This window comes from Cnephaeus nilssonii (genome assembly GCF_951640355.1).
Source record: "Cnephaeus nilssonii genome assembly, chromosome: 11".
NCBI classification, from domain to species: Eukaryota; Metazoa; Chordata; class Mammalia; order Chiroptera; family Vespertilionidae; genus Cnephaeus; species Cnephaeus nilssonii.
This window is the reverse complement of record NC_137082.1, coordinates 26,088,639-26,108,973: the sequence shown is the minus strand read 5'-3', so window position 1 is coordinate 26,108,973 and position 20,335 is coordinate 26,088,639. Positions and strand designations below refer to the sequence as shown.

Here is a 20,335-nt window from a genome sequence, read left to right as displayed (position 1 = left end):
GTCCGGGTGATTAAACTGTAGTTCTGGGGTGATAAAGTGCTTCTCAAAGGTCATATAGCCAGTGAAGGGTGATGTCCAGACTGGCACAGTTCCCTATGATCCTAAAATACTTGCTTTCAACTTCTGTGCTCCTACCAAAGCTACACTCCTGTCTCACTTTCAGCAAAATCCTTTGATTTCTATGCAACTAACTTTGACATGTAGTCTAAGACTGCTTTAGGCAATTATCGTGGTACACATGTCCTATTTCCCCAGTAGATGGGGAGGGTTCCCAGGTTAGGCTTCAGTTTGCTGTTTCCTTTGCAAAGAGCTGGGGAATAGCATGTACTTAATAACTTTTTGTTGAATTGGTCAATAAAGTAAGGGAGAAGGATTTTCTTCCATGAAAGTATGGCCTCGTGTCTCCTCCCTTCCTTTTCATGCCAGTGCATGCCACCAATGAACCCAGACTCTTTATTTGGGAGGGGAGGGGCAGTTCTCATGGGGGAGAAGGAGATGTTGAAAAGAACAAATCATATTAAATGTGTATGAGATATGAGAGGGGCCTATGCTTTCAAGAAGGTTGTTGAGATCGGTAACAGTGAGACGACTTGATCAGGAACGAGAAGTGGTATTTTCAAATGAAGGTTTTTATATGCCAAATACAAACTCTTGCATGCTTCTGGAATATAAATAAGTCATTTAAATATGTGAGTGACATAGCCTTGTGCTTTGCTTTTGACAGTAGAAGAGCATTTAGACTTTTTGTGTGTGGGGGGGAGGGAGGGTTTGACTTGATGTTTTGAAAAAATTTGACGTACAGAATAATTGTTTAAATGGAACAGACCACATTACAAAAATGATTTCCACTTCTCTGATGTTAACATCTGTCAGCATCATAGTATGACTCTCAGGCCAGGAAATCAACCTTGGCACAACACCCTGAACTGAACTACAAACCTTGTTTGAACTTCACCGCTTTCCACTAATGTCCTTTTATTGTTATCCCAGGTTCCAACTCAGGATCCCACACTGTATTTAATTGTCATGTCTCCTTATTTTCCTTCAACCTATGACAGTCCCTCAGTCTGTCCTGTCTTTCGTGACCTTGACACTATTGAAGAGTACTGGTCAGGTATTTTGTAGAATGTCCCTCAATTTGGACCAGCCTGATGTTTTCTCATGATGAGGTTGAAGTGCTACATTTTTGGCCCTTCTCAGTGCAGCATATCAGGGGAACCTGGTATTGATGTGTCTCCTCACTGGTGGTGTTGGAGCACTTGGTTAAGGTTTCTCCACTGAAAGGTATGGTTTTCTCCTTCATACTTAACAGCTATATTGGGGGAGATCCTTTTAGATGATGCAACTATCCTGTTTCTCCTTAAACTATTGCCCAGTGATTTTGGCATCCACCAATAGATCTGGTCTGCAACAATGGTTAGTGCCAACTTGTCAGCATTTGATTTTTAAAAGACCGCTCGCGATTCCTGATTTGCCAAAAGGTGGCAGTAGCATTGCCTAAATTGAATTTGTTGCTGGTTTTTATTTCAAGTGGAGGGATAAACTTTTTCTCTATAAATGGAACATATAGATTCACATTTAATTATGTTTGCCTCAACGTAACAAAAGTAGAACATTTCTTAGAAGTTTTTGGAATAATTTTCTCCCAAAATTTGTAATTTCTCCACAAAGAGATTTAGACTCAAGGGCCAATTGTAGTTTTACAAGAAGAATAAAATGTAAAAAGTTAAAAAGTGCCTATTTGTTTTATCTTTTTATTTCAGGTTCTGTAAAGGCACCTGCCAAAACAGAAGATCTTATTCACAGTGTTCTAACAGGTAAATACCACCCTTTCCCCAGAGGAATTAGGCAGCAAAATATTATAGAGTGTAAGTATTTAGAGGAAAGAAGGTTTCTCTCCATCTCTGAAGATTAACATTATTCATATTTCTTCTCTAAAAATACTTACAGATAAACAGTCCTAGTTGAGGCCACACTACCCAACATGATCACAGAAAAGTGACCATCGTTGGCAGATAGGATCCTATTGATATAAAAATAATATAATTTCACAAGATACCCATTTTAGAATCCAAAAATAGTTTCATCCTCTAAATGGATGAAACAGATAATAGGAAGGCATATCTTCCCATAGTGACAACAGTAAGCCATCATTTAGAAATACAGAATATGATCCATTGGTGACCGCAGACTACTCAGTGTCTGAGGACTATGATTCAGTTGGGAAATATTTTATATTTGGTTAGTTTCACAAACGAGTGGGACTGGAATTGGTACAAGCTTTCTTTAATACAGTTAGCCATACTTAATGAAGTCTGAAAAATGTTTGATACTCGGCCTAATATACAACAGAAATGCTCACCAAAAGCAGCACTATTGGGAAGAGCTGCAAACTTCCTATAGCCCAATGTCCCTAAACAGTCAGGTGGATCCACACATTGTGGTATAATCACAGACTGAACTAGGATACAACTCTCGGAATAAATAAACTACAGTCACACACAACATGCACAAAATTCACAAGGATTGTGTTGAAGAAAAGAGGCCAGACAAGAATGAGCACATTCTTTATGATTCCATCTACGTAAAGTTCAAAAACAAGCAAAACTAACTCATGCTATTGGAAACACCGATTGGATTATATTTGATGGGGAGCAGGAACCAAAAAAGAGGGCCTCTGGCATCTGATGATATTCTTATGTTGTTCTGAGTAATGGTTATTGAAGCATGCTCACTTTGTGAAAATGTATAGGCTTTTACCTTTATGATTTATATATATTTTAGGCATGTATTTATGTTTCACCAAAATAACACATAAAATATTCATAGAAAAAATTACTTGAAGAATGTTTTTTTAGAAATATATATGTTTATTGATTTCAGAGGAAGGGAGAGGGAGAGGGAGAAAGAGAGATAGGAACATCAATAATGAGAGAGAATCATTAATTGGCTGCCTCCTCCATGCCCCCAGTGGGGATGGAGCCCGCAACCAGGACATGTGCCCTGACTGGGAATGAAACCAAGACCTCCTGGTTCATAGGTTGATGCTGAACCACTGAGCCATGCCAGTCAGGCAACAACGTATTTTTAAAAACATGTTTTAAAGATTTAGTTCCCTTGGTAACAATAGAAAGTTGACACATACAACAAGAGACAGAAGTGTAAATAGAGCATGATTCCAGTGTTATTTAAAAATAAATGCATAGAAGAAAGGCCATGAGTCTGTACAATAAACTAACGGTGATTATCTCTGGGTAGCTTGTTTATGAGTGATATTTGACTCTTTATATAAATGAACATTATCTGTATGCTTAAGAGCATATTCAAATAATAGCCTTTCATACACAGACTTTTTTTTTTAAGTATTTTCTCTGGAATTTTTTTAAACACAGGTTGGAACATCTTGAACCCTGTTGCTACTTGCCATAGCTGATGTGCTGCACACTGTTCTTAAAGAAGTGGGATTGAATCTGTCACCAAAAAATGCAGCAATTCCTTGGGATTTTAAATTATTAATATAATAATTTACTATGTAATCATAATGAGTCTATTTGGGCCTGAGGGAAACCATTAAATAAATGTACCTGATTTTCTCGTTGGCCTCTTTATCCAAAAGTAATCGAATGTCAGGAGACTAGACACATTATAAGAAAGGGAAGCATATTTCAATTGTTTAAAGACCTCAGCATTTAGGAACATCAATTTGTATTCTGATTTCAACATTAATTCACTAGCTATCTCATCTTCTATTCAGATCTGTTGTTATTCATGGCATAGGTATACTATTTCTGACTCTCTTGACAGTTCTAAATATTTATGATAACTTTTTTTCCCCCCTCTCAGAAGCAGAGAGTTCAAATCAAAGCATGGAAACATGTGAACTATGACCTAATCTAGGTCCAAATAGATGGTAATTCATTGCAGTTAGGACACTGTCAACGTTAAGGCACCCACTGTTCATGGATGGCTGAGATAAAAATTACTGGCACACTGTTGTACTCCATTGACTATAAGATTCATCTTAATTTCAGAAATGTTAACATATTTTTAAATGCATTTTCTAGAGTTGACCAAATAAGTCAATAAAATACAGAATGTCTTAAGGTCAAGCTCTTTCACATTAAATGTATTCCCAGCATTGGATAAAATATGTAGCAATGTAAGGTGCCACTGTCACTTATGGTGCCATTGGGAAAATCACATTAAGGGATTTTCCTTCACTTTATTCCTTTATACCAGGACACTGATAAATGTACAAGCCTACTATGTCTATACTGTGCCTAGTGCCCCTTAGAGATGGTGCGGTAGAACCCGAACAATCATTAGTTGAGCGTCTACAGGCACACTGCCAGAAACTGTGCTAAATGTTTTGCAGCAATTCTTTTATTTCATCAGCACAATAATCCTAAAAAGTAGGGAAGCATTGTGATCCCTAAGGTGGATGCTATTGGTGTCCCGCACAGATCTCCTTCACCCTCCGGTGGACCCATCCTCAAGCTGCAGTGAGCGATGGCTGACAACAGCTCAGAGCTTTCCCTGCTCTTGAAAATTGACCTCAGCCAAAAGGAAGCTTCCTCTCTAGTAGGCTCTGCCTCCCCCCACGGACTATTCCAAATATGCAAAATGCTGACCCTCTTGCCTGAAGGTGTGGCTGACTCTGTGGTACAATTCACACTCGCGAGCGTCCAGTTGGATCAGGCAGGAGCCAGACTCCATCTAAGCCCACATCACGATTAACTGCTGCCCTCACTCCCCCACTCCTGAGAGCCTCCCTCAGGGAATCACATGCACCGAATTGCTTCTCTTGAGCTCTGTTTCTAGGGAGCCCAAACTTTTAACCTTTTGCACTCGGATGTCGAGTGTGGTGGTTATTGAATGTATCAATAATTTGAAATATAAAAAAATCCAAATAAATAAGTTTGTATGAAAAGAAACTCCAGTTTTTTATTCTACTGCCGTGCTTTGTAAAATCTGGGGTATTTAAAAAATTAAATCCTGAGTAGAATAAAGGAATCGAGAAAAAAGCAAGCGAGTGCAAAGGGTTAAAAAAGTTGCAAGTGAATAGAGTCTTTGAGAAATTTGGTAACATTGTCACAAAGTTAGCAAGTGATGGAGCCACCCTGAAACCCAGATAAGCTCGACATCAAAGCTCTGCTCTTAAGCTCCGGTGGGCTAGGATCAGACACACATTGCTCAGTAAAGAGGTTGCTACTCCTCTCTATGTCTGTCTTTTCAGTCCTTCCATGTCTGTTAGCTTTTCTGCTCATTTGTTGCAGAAGTGGAAGCGCAGACTATTGAAGAGCTAAAGCAACAGAAGTCGTTTGTAAAACTTCAAAAGAAGCACTACAAAGAAATGAAAGAGCTGGTTAAGAGACACCACAAGAAAACCACTGACCTTATCAAGGAGCACACTACAAAATATAATGAAATTCAGAATGACTACTTAAGAAGGAGAGCGGCTTTGGAAAAGACTGCCAAAAAGGATAGTAAGAAAAAGTAAGTTGAATGAGCATGATTTGTTTGATGGCATGAGGAAGAGAGACATTTATATGGAATTTTTTTTTCATGTTTTGTATCGTATTTTGCACCTCAACCACTGCAAGAAGGAAAGCCACCCCATTCCCTCTATTATGTAGCTCTTCTGTCACCTCAGCTCAGTTTTGCCTGTGGACTGAATTTCTTTATTTGGCCAAACTCTGAAAATAAATATGCAGGGATTCCTATCCATGAGTCCTAGCCTATGAGCCCAATATCAACTGGCTGACTTCCCATAATACAGCGGCCAACCAGTGGGTATGAAATTTTTCCATGTACCTAGACCCTAGTTGAAGAGACAATTTGTCATACAGAAAGAAGTCTCACCTATCCTTTGCTGCTCCATCGTTAACCCACGAAGCCCTGCACAGGTAACCCTAGTGTTTGGACTTAGGGGTCCCCAAGGCTCCATGCACCCAGACTTGAGGTGGAGAGGCATCTCTCGCACATTTATTCAACCAGTGTTTATTGAGCACCAACTGTATGCCTGGAGGACACAGCAGTTAACATGACCTACATAATTCTCACGCACAGTAACTGATGTGGTCATGTGGGAACTATGTGAGCAGGTAAGCTACCTGTCAGTGAGAGTTGGAGGGCTCTACTACATCCTCCCTTCCACTTCTTTACTGAGTAATCTTACCTTGGTGCCAGGTTAAAGAGAGAGGTAAGGTGCCTTTTTCAGATCCGTATTGTGAAAACAAGATTCAACATGTGATTAACTTAAAAGCACAATCAAAACCCAGTACTAGGGTTTTGAAAAGCAGCAAAACCTTTATTTCTTAGAACTGGAACTGCCTCAGAAGCCATCTGGGTGAACTTTTGTCACTTCTTCAAGGAAGAAGCTGAAAGCTATAGGCATGAACATTTACTTGCAGTTACATAAGCAGTACCAGTAAAGCTTGGCCTAAAACTTCTCCTAAATTTCTATTTTAGTGATATGTATGTAGTCATTTATTTATTCACATATTTATTTACTTATGTCTTATCCTGCAAACTTTCAATAGTGTTGAAGTTATTTACAGAAGATGTGTGTAAAAATCTTACCAAAAGCAGAGAACAAAAAACATCATACACACATACCTACACACAGACTGAGTGGTTACCAGTTTCTTAGGCCTGCTGTCCAACACGGGAGTCCTCAGCCACAAGTGGCGAATGAGCCCTTGGAAAGTGGCTCATAGAATTTGAAATGTGCTGTAAGTATAATATAAATACCAGAATTCAAAGACCTTATTTAAAAAAAAAGAATATGAAATAAGTCACTTTTATATGAACCTACATTGATTTTATTTTAATTGCATGTTCAAGTGATAATATTTGGGATGTATTAGGTTATATAAAATATATTATTAAAATAAATTTCACTCGTTAAGGTAGCTACTAAAAATTTTAGATCACATATGTGGAAAAAATTAACTGTGGCACATCTTGAATTTCTACTGGACAGCACCAACCATTTAATGCAATTTCTGTCCTTGAACACTGAATATAGCTCTTAGCTTCCACGAAAAGGAAATATGGGTTAGACAGTTCTCCTCATCTGATGAAAGGAAACTTGCTTGCTTTTCCAAGAGAGACAAACATTTTCCTGGTATTAAATTACAGAAAAATTCATCTCATGGATCTTAAACAGGCAACATTAGGCAACGGGGGATATTTTCAACTCTGTTTTTACAAAATATGGAGAAACATTGTTCCCGTGGTTATTTTTTAATACTTCCCCTCAACACACAGACGGAAGTCCCTAAGCATGAAGCATCAAAGGACACATCAGGAGAAGCCTCCTTTCAAAAGGCAAAGCCGCCGAGGCCTGATCATGTCTGCCACCTCCCAGCCTCCTTCATACACCTTAAACTTCTGAAAATAACTCAGCCATAAATGGATGTAATGTTCGTTAGACTTGTTTTTTACTCGTATATCCATCCTCTCAACTGAGCTTTCCACATAATGTGTTGAGAAGATTAGATAAGGATAGTTTTTGTCCAGACACTGGCATGCATGATTCTGTGCTGGAATTGTTTGTTTTTTTATAAGCCTCACCTGAGGATATTTTTTCTATTGATATTCAGAGAGAGTAGAAGGGAGAAAGGAGGGGGAAAGAGAGAGAGAAAACAACAACAACATTGATGTGAGAAAGACACAGGTTGCCTCCCCAACTGAGGCCAGGGATCTAACCTGCAACTAAGGTACATGCCCTTCACCTGGAATCAAACCCATGACCCTTTGGTCTAAGGGCCAAGGCTGTAACCACTGAGCAACCAGCCAGGGTTCTTTGCTGTACTCAAGACCTTGCTTTCCCCCAGGTGCCTGTCCTCAGGTGAGGAGCATTGCAGTATCCTCCCCTCACAGTATCCTGAGGCACAGTGTCTCAGGTCTCAGTGAACCTTGGCTTCCTCAGATGTTAACTGGAGATAGTCATTCTCCTCTGCATTGTTGTGAAAGCCTTATGTAAAGTAGAAAGTACCTGGCACATATCAAGTGGTCACAAACGTCTTGTCCTCGGCAGTCCAGCCTGTCCTTGAGGTGGATTATCCAAATATTTATTTCCAAACACAGTGCTCTCTCTAGGAGGAGCCCTGGTGAACCGCCTACTCTCCACCATACTGTGACCTGCATGTTTTGTGAGTTAAGCTCTGTGTCTCCGCAGATCGGAACCCAGCAGCCCTGACCACGGCTCATCAACCATTGAGCACGATCTGGCTGCCCTGGATGCCGAAATGACCCAGAAGTTAATTGACTTGAAGGACAAGCAACAACAGCAACTGCTTAATCTTCGACAAGAACAGTATTATAGTGAAAAATACCAGAAGCGAGAACATATTAAACTGGTAAGCCCAAGAAACGTGGTTTATGTTTGTATGGCCGGAACCCTATTTTCAATAGAAAACTTTTGATGAAAACTTGGGATAACTTAAAATTAGACTGCGGCAGATGTGGCTGGCGCCTTCCTGTTGCTTCCTCCCCCAATAATATTATTTTGATGCCAGGTTATAGGGAGAGGTAAGATATGTTTTTCAGATCAATAATAGTGCACCATCCCTAGTACTCCAGAAAATAGTAATAACATAATTACTATGTATTGAGCTCCCACATGGGGCTATGGACTGTGCTAAGCCATTTACAGGAACTGCCCAATTTAACCTTCATTATAACCACTGGATTTGGGTACTGTTGTAAGCCCATTTAGCCGATTAAAAATCTTACCGAGAAATGTAGTGACTTTCCCAAGGCTTCACAACTAGAAAGTGGTGCAGTTGGGATTTGATCTTCTGACTCTAGGACTCCTGCTTTAAAACCATAGTGCAGGTGCCTCCACTAATTCAGATGTCAAGCCAACGTTATGATAATGACCTCACACCTATTGCATCGACTGTGAGTACACAGCCAACTCCTTCATTAGGATGATTGGGTACTGTGCCACTCTCTCTTTTTTCTTTTAAAAATGTATTTTACATTTTATTTTTAGAGAGAGAGGAACAGAGAGTGGGAGAGAGAGAAATATTGATGTAAGAGTAAAACATTGATTGGCTGCCTCCTGCATGCCCATTCAGGGGATTGAACTGCAACCTGGGCATGTGCCCTGATCGGGAATCAAACTGGCAACCTTTCAATGCATGGGATGACACCCAACCAACTGAGCCACACTGGCCAGGGCTCTCTTTTTTATTTAAAAGACTTATTTCACATACCACGCAGTTCACTCATTTAAAGTGTATAGTTCAATGGTTTTTAAATTGTGAGTTTGGATCTCAGATTAAGCCCCAAACACTGTGGGGCTTTGGACACACACATATGGGCCTTTGTTAAGAGGGCTAAGCCCAAAGACTGTGGATTTAGAACCAACGTTTATTTTAGAGCCATTGGGGAGCATCCGCAATATACACTTCATGCCTTTTAGCTAATGTGTGTATCAGAACCTTCAGTCAACTCCATTTCTGCTGGGAAATCTTTTTAGTGAAAGGCACGCAGAACTGTCAGTTCTATCTTTGGTTGTGGTTCTGAATTATGAACAGGCCTTTTAGGCTAAATTAGACAAACGGAAGTGTAATTAAAAAGTCAGTAGGCCCCAGGTAAAAAGGAGTATTTGGGTGATGAGAAAAATTAAAACAAGATATTTTATCTTCCAAAATTGCTTTGGGAATTAAATACACATGTATCTTTGTTAAGGATTTTCAAATGCCAGCACCCACAGTTCAAGGATCTAGAAAGAAACCATGGTATCGGTAAGCTACCTGCTAAATATTCATAAAAAAGTAAATGTTTACAAAATGCTCTGGTAGACACTGGAAATAAAGTTGAAGACATGGTCACCGCACACTTAGAGAACATATATTAAAACAGTTATAGTACCAGGTGAATCAATGAAATAATAAAGGTCTCAACAAATTGATATGAAAATACGTTTGTGAGAACAGTATGTCTAACTCTATACACTGATAAATGCCAGGGAACTATTTTAAGGAATTGTTCATATTATCAGGGAGGTGTAAAATGCACACCAAGTGACATAGACTCTACCTTCAAAGGATTTTTTTTTATACATGCCCACATAAGGATCTTCATCTAAAGTTCTATATCCAAAGAGTTCTGCAGTCTGGTTACTTCAAGTGAAGCCCCCCACTCACCTGGCCCCCATCTGCTAAATCACAATTTGCATTTTAAAAGGAATCCCAAGTGATCGGTTACACATTCAAGTTGAAGAAGCACAGTTTTAGACCTATCTACCCTTACCTTTGCTCAATAAGACTAGAATGAGCCTAAAATTCCTTTTAGTTTAAATGGGAAATTGAACTGCTGACTACTGACAGCTGATCATCAAGCTGGATGAGTATCTATTGGTGCCCAAGTCGTAGATCCTATGGAAATTGCTCCTGTGATTTCCGACCTAAATTCACAATAAAAGAAAAGGGTTACTTTCAGGTGGAGGTGAGTGAAAATAAAGACGTAAGTTTCTCCACCTTATTTAAGTTCTTGTGCTCCCTAAAATCTTTCCACAGGAATTATGAGGGTCTGTAGACCCCAGTTAAGGACTCCTGTTCCAAGGAAGAGCTACTCACTTGAGGAATTGGCTATAACTTGTTTATCTGTTTTCATCAACTGCCAAAGGTTGATCCTGAGTTTTGCCCATTCAATTAGGGCTAGATTTTAATTTTGAAGTGACTGTGCTAAGTGCAGGATATTTTTAGGGAATCTCCCTGAGGATTTCTCCATCACTCTCAATAATCAGCCACAGCATCAGAATTCAAGGCTTGACACCCTCAGCATAGTGAGAGGGGATTTTGTGGAGAGGTCCATGGGCCGCTCCTCCGTCTCAGCAGTGCTTGGCCTGACATTTTGTTTTCTCATTTCTTCCTTCTTGGTGGCTTTAAGAAAATATTTCCTCACTTTCTCTCAGTCATCACACTCTATTCTGTGCAGAGGCTTGTTTTGTTTTGCTCTGCATCCCACCTTTTCTCCTCTGATGTATTTTAAGTCTCCCACATGTTCTAATCCCATTCATGTCTTCCTTCCTTCACATTAACCTTAATGGCCCATATTCTTCTTATACATCCTCCTGCCTGTCCCCGCAGCCCTCATTTGTGGCTCCAAACCCACACTAGTGCCCAGCCACCTGAGTTTCCCAGGTCCCTGCCAGTCCCGGTGTTTCACAGGGAAAGCTCTGGGTAGTGAAAGCTCAGGTGAATATTGATCAGCTGTGAATAGATGACCCATCAGGATGGGAATGGTGATGAGTGCAGGTCTTGTCTCAAATCTCATCATTTCTGGCCAATGCTCCCCACTGGGTATCTGTACTTCCTCATTTGTCCATTGAAGATAAAAATAATCCTCACTTCATTAAACTGTAAGAAGGAATAATGAGATAATGTACAGAAAACATTGTTTTAAGTGTAAGCCTCCCTCCCTCCCCTCCAGTACATGGATTGGCTAAGAGATCTTGAGTTCAAACACAACTGTGTATTGCATTTTCTGACATCCTGCTATGGCCTGAAGGGGCTCATCCTCTTCTTTTAATGGTTTCTATCAGCACCACCTGCTGTTGCTGCCTGCCTGGGAGCCAATCTAGAATTATCTCCCTTCTGTGGTTGCCTGGCTGAAGTCTATGCCCCAGGAGGAACTGCAGTGTCAGGAAGTATCGCTACTGCAGTTCTGCTAGTGTTTTCTGTCTTCCTCCAACAGTCTGACTTGAACATAAGGTCATTTGTCTTGAGAAATAACGATATAATTTTCCCCAAAACTGTACATTCTCTGCCAAGGAGAAAATGACAAATCAATAAAAGACTTTATTAATGAAATAAGAAATGAAATACTTGTCAAAATGTATTCTTATGTGTCAGTTTTCCTGATCATCATTGGGTAACCCTAATGGAGTTGCTATTTTTCTTTTCATGTCTGTGTATATGTATTTACACATATATATGTATATTTATATGTATACATATATGTATATGTATGTGTGTAGATATATACACATCTATAATATATATTTACGCACATACACATATATGTATGTGTACATATATGTTTACATATACACATATTTCTAACTGTATATATAGTTAGAAATGGTATATATATATAGTTAAAAATTATATTAATCTTCAATTGAATTCCTTTAATTATGAGAAAAAATAAGCATATATATATATATATACATATATATATATATATATATATATATATATATATATATATACACACACATACATACATATAGGGGTGGGCAAAAGTAGGTTTACAGTTGTCAGTATGCAAAACACAGTTTATACTTGTATTATTTATTAATTGCTGTATTACTTTTCATATAAACTACTGCAAACCTACTTTTGTCCACCCCGTACATACAAATGTATGCATATATATTTCTAGCTGTGTATATTTATATACAATACATATATATTTACATATATACATACAATGAGTGGCCAGATTATTATGATCTCTGAACACATAATAATCTGGCCACTCAGTGTACTTATGTATAAGGGAAAGTTTGCAAATCTTGATATGTCAAGGGACCAGGAGATAGTGGCCCCCAGCCTCTGGCTAGTAAGTCCTCTGCTTATTTCTAACTACCCACAATTCAGTTCTTATATATCCTTATTTTAAAATCCCAACTCTGTGGTCAGTCTACACTGAGTGGCCAGATTATTATGATCTCTGAATGCATAATAATCTGGCCACTCAGTGTATATTACATATATACATATCTATACTAATAAAAGGATAATATGCTAATTAGACTGGATAGACCAGACATCTTCTGGAAGTCCTTCTGAACAAAGCCGCAGCGTCTGCGAGGGCTGAGGAGGGCCCGGGGTGATGGGGGCCGCGCCTTCCCTGATCAGCCCAGTCGCCTCCTGCAGAGGGAGGACAGACTGTCCATCAGTAGGACATCCCCTGAGGGCTCCCAGACGGTGAGAGGGGGCACGAATTTTTGTGCACCAGGCCTCTAGTATTTCATATATGGTATTAAAATATTATATTATATATTACATTATGTTATATATAATATTCACATATTTCTTATATATACAATATACAAATGTTACATATATAGTTAAAAATGATAAATATATGGTTATAAATTTTATTAAATTTTAAATCATATTGCTTTAATTATGATCAAAAACAAGCATATTTATGTGTGTTTATTGGCCATTTGTGTTCCTTTCTCCCACAAACTGCCTATTCACATCCATTGCCTATTTTTCTGTTGGATTGTCTCCTGTTTTCACCCACAGAGTTAATACTGTATCTTTTCATTTATTATTTTAGGAAATTGGGCAAGTTAGAAAGTACAAAGTATGCTTATATAATTCACTCACCCATTTAAAATTATTGAAGGTCTACTCTGGTCCTCATACTGATGAAGGGATTCTGTGTGGACCCAATGTCCTAAATGTGTTCCTGCCAAGGGGCTTACAGTGGTTAAGAGTACAATTTGTGGACTGAAACCTACTTTATGCCCACCTTTTTCAGTCACTATTGTTGCATAAGAAACACCTTAAAATTTATTGGCTTAAAACAGTAACCATTTTCAGGGGTGTGGAACGTCCAGCTCAAGGGCCATATAAGGCCCACAAAATCATTTATGCTGGCACTGCCAAGGCATTAGGGGTGAGTTAATTAAATGTTTGACCAAGCATAGCAGGCTAATTTTTAAGTTGATAAATGTTTGTGTGGCCCAGAAATGATGTTATAAATATGCAAATGGCCCTTGGCAGAAAAAAAGGTTCCCTGCCCCTGAAGCTCTTGATTCTGTGTAGCAATTGAAGTTTAACTCAACTGGATGGTTCTTCTGGTCTTGGCTGAGCTCACTTACATGTCTTTGGTTCAGGTGCCGGTCACTTAGGGGTTCTACTTCTGGAGGTTGGCTGACCACCAGCTGGGTCAGCACAGATGACTGATCCACATCTCTCATCATCCCACAGGAAGGCATCCAGCTGAGAACAAGTGGAAGAGAGCAAGGTCTCTAAAGAGGTCTTGTTTCTTCTTCCTTCCTTGACCAAAACAAGTCATAGGACTTGCCCAGATCCAAGAGATAGGCAAATCTCTCATTTAGGGGACCTGCAAGTTATATTGCAAAGAACATACTGGTAGATACAGAGAGCAGTGGAGAATCAGGGCCTGTAAATTATTAATCTACTCACAGCCCTCATCATTTGGAAATGAGATTCAATAAAACCATCCATGGAAACTTAACACAGGGCCTAGAACATGGTCATCATTCCTTACCAAAGGAATTAGAGTGAGTAGACATAACTTCCATTTTTAGTTATGTAACTTTAGCTAAAACAGTTCACTTCGGTGCCTGCATTCTCATTTGTAAAATAAAAAGTCTATACAACAATGCTTGTAAAGTTTCCCTCTGACTGTAATGCTAGTTTTACTTAAATTATTGAACCCAGAAATCATCCAGATCTCAGACCTTACAAAATAATAATTAGGGATTTCAGCTTAAAGCAATAAACATTTCAACTTGGGTTTTTCTCTTGTGTGTGTGCACAATATAAGTCTTAATATATTTTTATGTGCTAATTGTTGACTATTTAGGTGAGATTAAGGGGGAAAAGGTCAGTAAACAGAACCATCCCCAAAGACTAAGGAAATAATAGCTTTGACTTGTGTCGACTTACAGAAGCTTAGGGAACAGAAGAGATTCTGCTGAAAGGAAAATTCCAAAATAGAATCCACAAGTCAGATAATTTAGTTTGTGCCCTCTGGAACTACAGCCCTCACTGCATCCCATCTGGCAAGTGGAGGGTGCTGAAGTGATATATTTTGCATTAAGGAAAAAATAGCTGGCATGCTGTGGCATTTGTCTTCCTGGGCAGCTCTTCTGGGTCTAGCTTCCAAATGGATTGTTGAAATATTAAACCCATGATTTATTGCTATTTTAGTTATAAGCCACAGTATAAATCATGTCTCTTTGAGCCATGTCTCCTATCATAATTATTTGAAAACCTCCAGTTTGAATACTATTGTTACTTTCCCATCTGACTGGTGGGTAATAATTACTATTTTATTCATTCTCAATTATGTGGCCTTGGCATCTTTTAGCATTCTGAAGGCTTATCCTAAAATTTTAGTGGCTCGGGTTTTCTTCAATTGATTTAATGAGATATAACAATCTCAGGGGGCTTGATCAGATGCAAACATTTTCTCATTTTCTTTTATTTTAATCAAGAAATCTATAATTGTGCCCTGGCTAATGTGGCTCAGTTGTTTGGGCATTGTCCCATGCACAGAGAGGTTGCCAGTTCTATTCCTGGTCAGGGTACATGCCTGGGTTGCAGACTCGATTCCCTGTAAAGGGGGGGGGGGGAGGTGCAGAAGGCAGCCGATTGATATTTTGTTCTCACATCAATGTTTCTCTCTCACTCCCTCTCCCTTCATCTCTCTCAAAAAAATCAATAAAAATTATTTAAAAAAATAAATCCATAATTGCACCATCTGTAACAACACACCAACTTTTCAATAACTCTTGCAAATACATTCATTAGTATCCTATCTAATAAAAGAGTAATATGCAAATTGACTGTCACTCCAACACACAAAATGGCTGCCCCATGTGGTCAAATATGGCTGCCCCCAAGTAGACACAAGATGGCCACCACAAGATGGCTGGCAGGGGAGGGCAGTTGTGGGCAATCAGGCCAGCAGGGGAGGGCAGTTGGGAGGGACCAGGCTTTCAAGGGAGGTCAGGTGGGGTTGAATGGTCCAGCAGGGGAGGGCAGTTGGGGGTGACCAGGCCTGCAGGGAAAAAACAGTTAGAGTTGACCAGGCCAGCAGGGAAGGGCAGTTAGGGGCAACCAGGCTGACAGGGGAGGGCAGTTGGGGGCAATCAGGCTGGCAGGGGAGCAATTAGGAGTCAATCAGGCTGGCAGTGGAGTGGTTAGGGGGTGATCAGGCTGGTAGGCAGAAGCGGTTAGGGGCAATCAGGATGGCAGGCAGGCAAATGGTTGGGAGCCAGCAGTCCTGGATTGTGAGAGATGTCCAACTGCCCATTTAGGCCCGATCTAAACAGGCGGTCAAACATCCCTCGAGGGGCCCCAGATTGGAGAGGGTGCAGGCTGGGCTGAGGGACACACCACAACCCTATGCATGAATTTCGTGCACCGGGCCTCTAGTTTAGATTTATAAAGGGATAAAGCTTTGCTCTATTCTAAATTTTTACTTAAAACTATGTAAGAATTATTATTAGTAAAAGTTATTTTATCATAAAAGTTGCCTTTATCAATAAAATAAATATCTCATGGCCATAAATACTTATTTTTTTTTATCATTTTCAGGATATCTTAAACCATTATTGAATTCTAAAAACATTTATATCCATAGAATAATATAATTTTACAACTTATTAAAGGAATTTTAGTGATAATTTAGATGTTATATTTTACTGATGAGGAAATTCAGAGAATTTGGCAAAACCCAAGCATCATCTAGGCTGATAAAATGAGATGAAACAACCAGACTCTTTTTATCAAATTTCTTGATTTTTAAAAAACATTTGAAGATATTTCCAGTTGATAGCCTTGTAAAATAATACCAAAAATATCATTCAGTGGAGTATGTTACATTGATCCATTTATATTTCCCAGAAAACTAAAAAAGTTGACATTTACCTCGGCAAAATTTAAATGTGAAAAATAATTTTAAATGTTATACATTCACTGAGCCAACTTATTGACATTGACTAGGAATCTTAGTCAGATTTTCACTTTATTTCTTTGCACAGCAAGAATAAGAAAATTCAAGGATCTTTGAAACATTTAGATTCAAATAAGAAGCTATAAATTGTGTTTAGCTATAGAAATAAAAAAATGCATTAAGTATGAAAGAATATCTCAGAGAATGATCAAGATAATTGCCCTTTTCATCTAAGAATTTCTCTTCCTCCTGAAAAGAGAAGAGAGAATGACAGCTCCACACGGACAGGGCCTGTCTGTGGGTTCAAAGTTGGACCATCCAACCTAGCCCAGTGTCTAGTACCGCCTAGGTGCTCAGTAAACACTGGTTGATAAATAAATGGATATTTCCCAATTTGAATGGCCAGGATACACCCCGGTGTAAACATCCACTTTGTTTTCAAATTGTCAGTAATGCATTAATTTATAAATCATTACTTAGTTTAGAAGAATCGTAAATTCTTTGTAGAAGAAGAACAAATAACTTATAGTGAAAATTCAGAATGGGTGCTTTGACCAGGAAAAAAAGGAGATAGCTTCTCTAGAGAGTAGCAGAACAGGAAGGAAGATTGAGTTATGTCTGAAGTGTGGACATTCAATACTTGACTTTTTGCCCATTTTCCAAAATTATCCTTCTTAGAAGAGACTTCAAAGATTCCAATTTCTGTCCACATTTCTTTTATCCCGTTTGAGCTAGAGTCAAGAAATTACTTTTCCTCCCTTGAAACCATTCTCTCACCCTCAAATGACCAAACCAAGTGAAATTCAGCATGGATTGGAGAACAAACATAAAATTATATTCCCCTGCGGATTTTCTTTTTCATTCCTTAAAAGGTTTGGAACATTTAACTAGGAGAGTTGTTATGAGTGGTAAATAAACAAGCAACATTACTGAAATGTGTCTACTTCTTTGGGCCAGGAAAAAAATCGTATTACAAGTTAAAATTAGATGTTGTTTACTGCATTTCAGTTTACCATGTACCCTCTTGTTTTCCTAGGAATTTTAAACTAATTTTTCTTCTTTTCTATCTTCAGTGAGTTTTTTGGCTAACACATGATTGACAGATTCTTTGAGTAGAGCCTGTCTGTTAAGAAATACAGCAAAAGTGAGAGTACTCCTAAGTCAGTTAAAAAGCATTTTAGTTATTATATGAAAAATTACTCTTCTGCATCCTATTTTCACATTTCATGCAATAGAAACTCTGAGTTCAAAACTCAGAGGTTCCTCCACCTTATTTGGGGGTTAAGTAGTGAAATTTTTTATTTCTGTTTTTTTTTTTTTCCTTTCTTTTTGGTCAGAGTTATCTTGGTTGCAATTGACAGAAACTCGTGTTAGACTACCTAAGTCCCAAGAAAGGGCCACTAAGTTAGTAATGGGAAAGGTTTTGTAATCTTCAAGCAGAACCAGGTGAGTGCTAGAGGCTGGAGTGAGATGGTGGGATTGAAGAGCATGGGGCTTTGGAAGTGGCAATTACTCTTCTGTTTTAGGGATAGAAATGAAAGGAAGTTCAGATGTGGAACAAAGGTTCAGGGTTCTGGGAGGACGAGGAAAAATAATGTGTTTTAATGCAAAGGGAATGTGTCTGATGCAGAAGAAAGGTTGAGAGGAGAAAATGAAATGGCGGATTAGGTCTTGCCACAGGTGGGAAAAGACAGGATGGAAAATACAGGCAAGAATCTTTCTCTTGGAAGGAAGGGTAAGGAAACCAAGTTAAGAACCGACGTGTAGTCTATTGGGCTTGCACGTGTGTTTGCCTTCTCAGCTTTCACAGCGACCCCAGGAGGGAAACATTATCTCTGTGTCACAAGTGAGGAAGCTCAGTTTGGGGCAATGAAGAGAATGAAAGTCAAGTTCCAAAGACCTTTTGAGGCAGAGAAGAGGGAACTTAAGAAGGGTGTCTTAGTTTGGGCTGTTAAATCACCATAGACTGAGTGGCTTAAACAACAAAGAATTACTCCTCACAGTTCTGAAGGCTGAAAGTCCAAGATTAAGGCACCTGCACATTTGATGTCTCGTTAGCCACTTCCTGGTTCATAGATGTCTGTCTCACAGTGTCCTTACATGGCTGAAGGGGCCAGGGAGCTCTCTGGGGTTTCTTTTATTAGAGTGCTAATCCCATTCATGGGGGCTCCACCTTCATAACCTAATTTCCACCCAAGTCCCCATCTCCTAATACCATTACATTGGAGGTTAGGATTTCAATATGAAAGTGAGAGTGGGGGACACCAGCATTCAGTCCATAACAGAGGGCTTCTTCTAAATCGTCTCCATCGTCCTCAGCAATCTAGACAGTACTTCTCAACGTGTAACTTGCACAAGTATCTCCTGGGAATCTTGTTAAAATACAGATTTTAATTTCAAGTTGAGCTGGGGTGGGGCCTGAGAATTTGCATTTCTAATGTGACCATTGGCAACGCCAGTGCTGCTGGTCCATGGACCACAGTTTGAGTAGCAAGACCTAGAAAGCCAGGACATTGCCTCACAGTTTCTAGAATGGTGCCCGGGGTTTAGTGAGCACTTGGTAAATGTTGGATTGTGGCTAAATTGAATAGTTTAGACAAAAGTGTGTGCTCTGGGAGCAAGAGAAGTGGGAACTAGTTCTGAGAAGAGCAAAGAGCAGTGTGATAATCTGAGGGAGGGGCAAAGAGGAAGGCCAGGTGATACCAAGACAGGGAACTGCTGTGGAGCCTTGAGGAGGTGTGGTGCTGGCAGTTGTGTGGGGGCTAAAACCAAATCAAAATAAAAGGCTGAACTGAGTGGGCAGAGGGCTGTGAGATCTCAAGCCCAGTGGTTGTGTTGACTGGTCACTGATGTTGTGGCAAGAGGTGGAAGGGAATGTGAGCAGGCGCTGGCAGAATCAACAAAATAGAACACATTGGAGTCAAATGAATGATAGAGATGGCAACATGGGAACAGAAGTGTGAAACCACAGAATTCAAAAGCATTGCTGGGAGCTATGCAACAGTCTGTAGAATGTGGACCAGGCCACCCAAACCCCCCAAATCTGGCAAAGTGTCCAAATCATCAGAGGACATTTTGAAAACATTTATTCCTCCCCAAGACATTTGGAGTTCAAAAGCCTAGGAACAGGCTCTGGAATCTGTATTTTTAAGAAGTTGCCCAAGTTTTCTGATGTTGCAGCCATGGTTGGGGATCCCTGAATGATGCTCTGTAACTTCTTGGGGAGAATGGGAGACAAGAAAGATCCCTGGGAAAGGAGATGTGCTGAGTATTCACCCTCAGCTAGAATAGCAGCATTGCAGGAATCCTCAAGCAAGTTTCCAGAGTCTTTGCATATCAGTTTAACATCTAGACAACTGGATAAATGGCACCACAGCACTGCAATATTTCACTATATCTTTAATCGTGACAGTCATGATCTGACAGTGTCTTCTGGATGATCAAATAGGTTTTCTGCTGGCCCAAGCTCCAGTGAGTATTTGTTCAGACATAATCCACTTTACAGATGGGTGTGTCATGTTAAGAAATTTTTTTATTCTAATCCTATAAGAGACTTTTTCCCTTGACTTCTTATATTCTCTTAGATAAGAAGGGGTCATTTAAAACAATTTCTATAGTCAGAATGAAAAGGTGGTGTGGGAAAGTG

The 20,335-nt window shown here is 39.4% G+C and overlaps 1 protein-coding gene across 2 annotated transcripts in view; it reads left to right on the top strand.

The window, feature by feature from the left end:
* Window positions 1-20,335, top strand: part of PLCB1 (phospholipase C beta 1) — a 630,635-nt gene that overhangs the window by 533,292 nt on the left and 77,008 nt on the right. For both annotated transcript variants that reach the window (XM_079784121.1, XM_079784122.1), the window contains exons 25-27: window positions 1,764-1,817; window positions 5,277-5,496; window positions 8,186-8,366. In XM_079784121.1, the coding sequence (XP_079640247.1) occupies window positions 1,764-1,817; window positions 5,277-5,496; window positions 8,186-8,366 (455 nt within the window). The remainder of the gene's footprint in view (window positions 1-1,763; window positions 1,818-5,276; window positions 5,497-8,185; window positions 8,367-20,335) is intronic.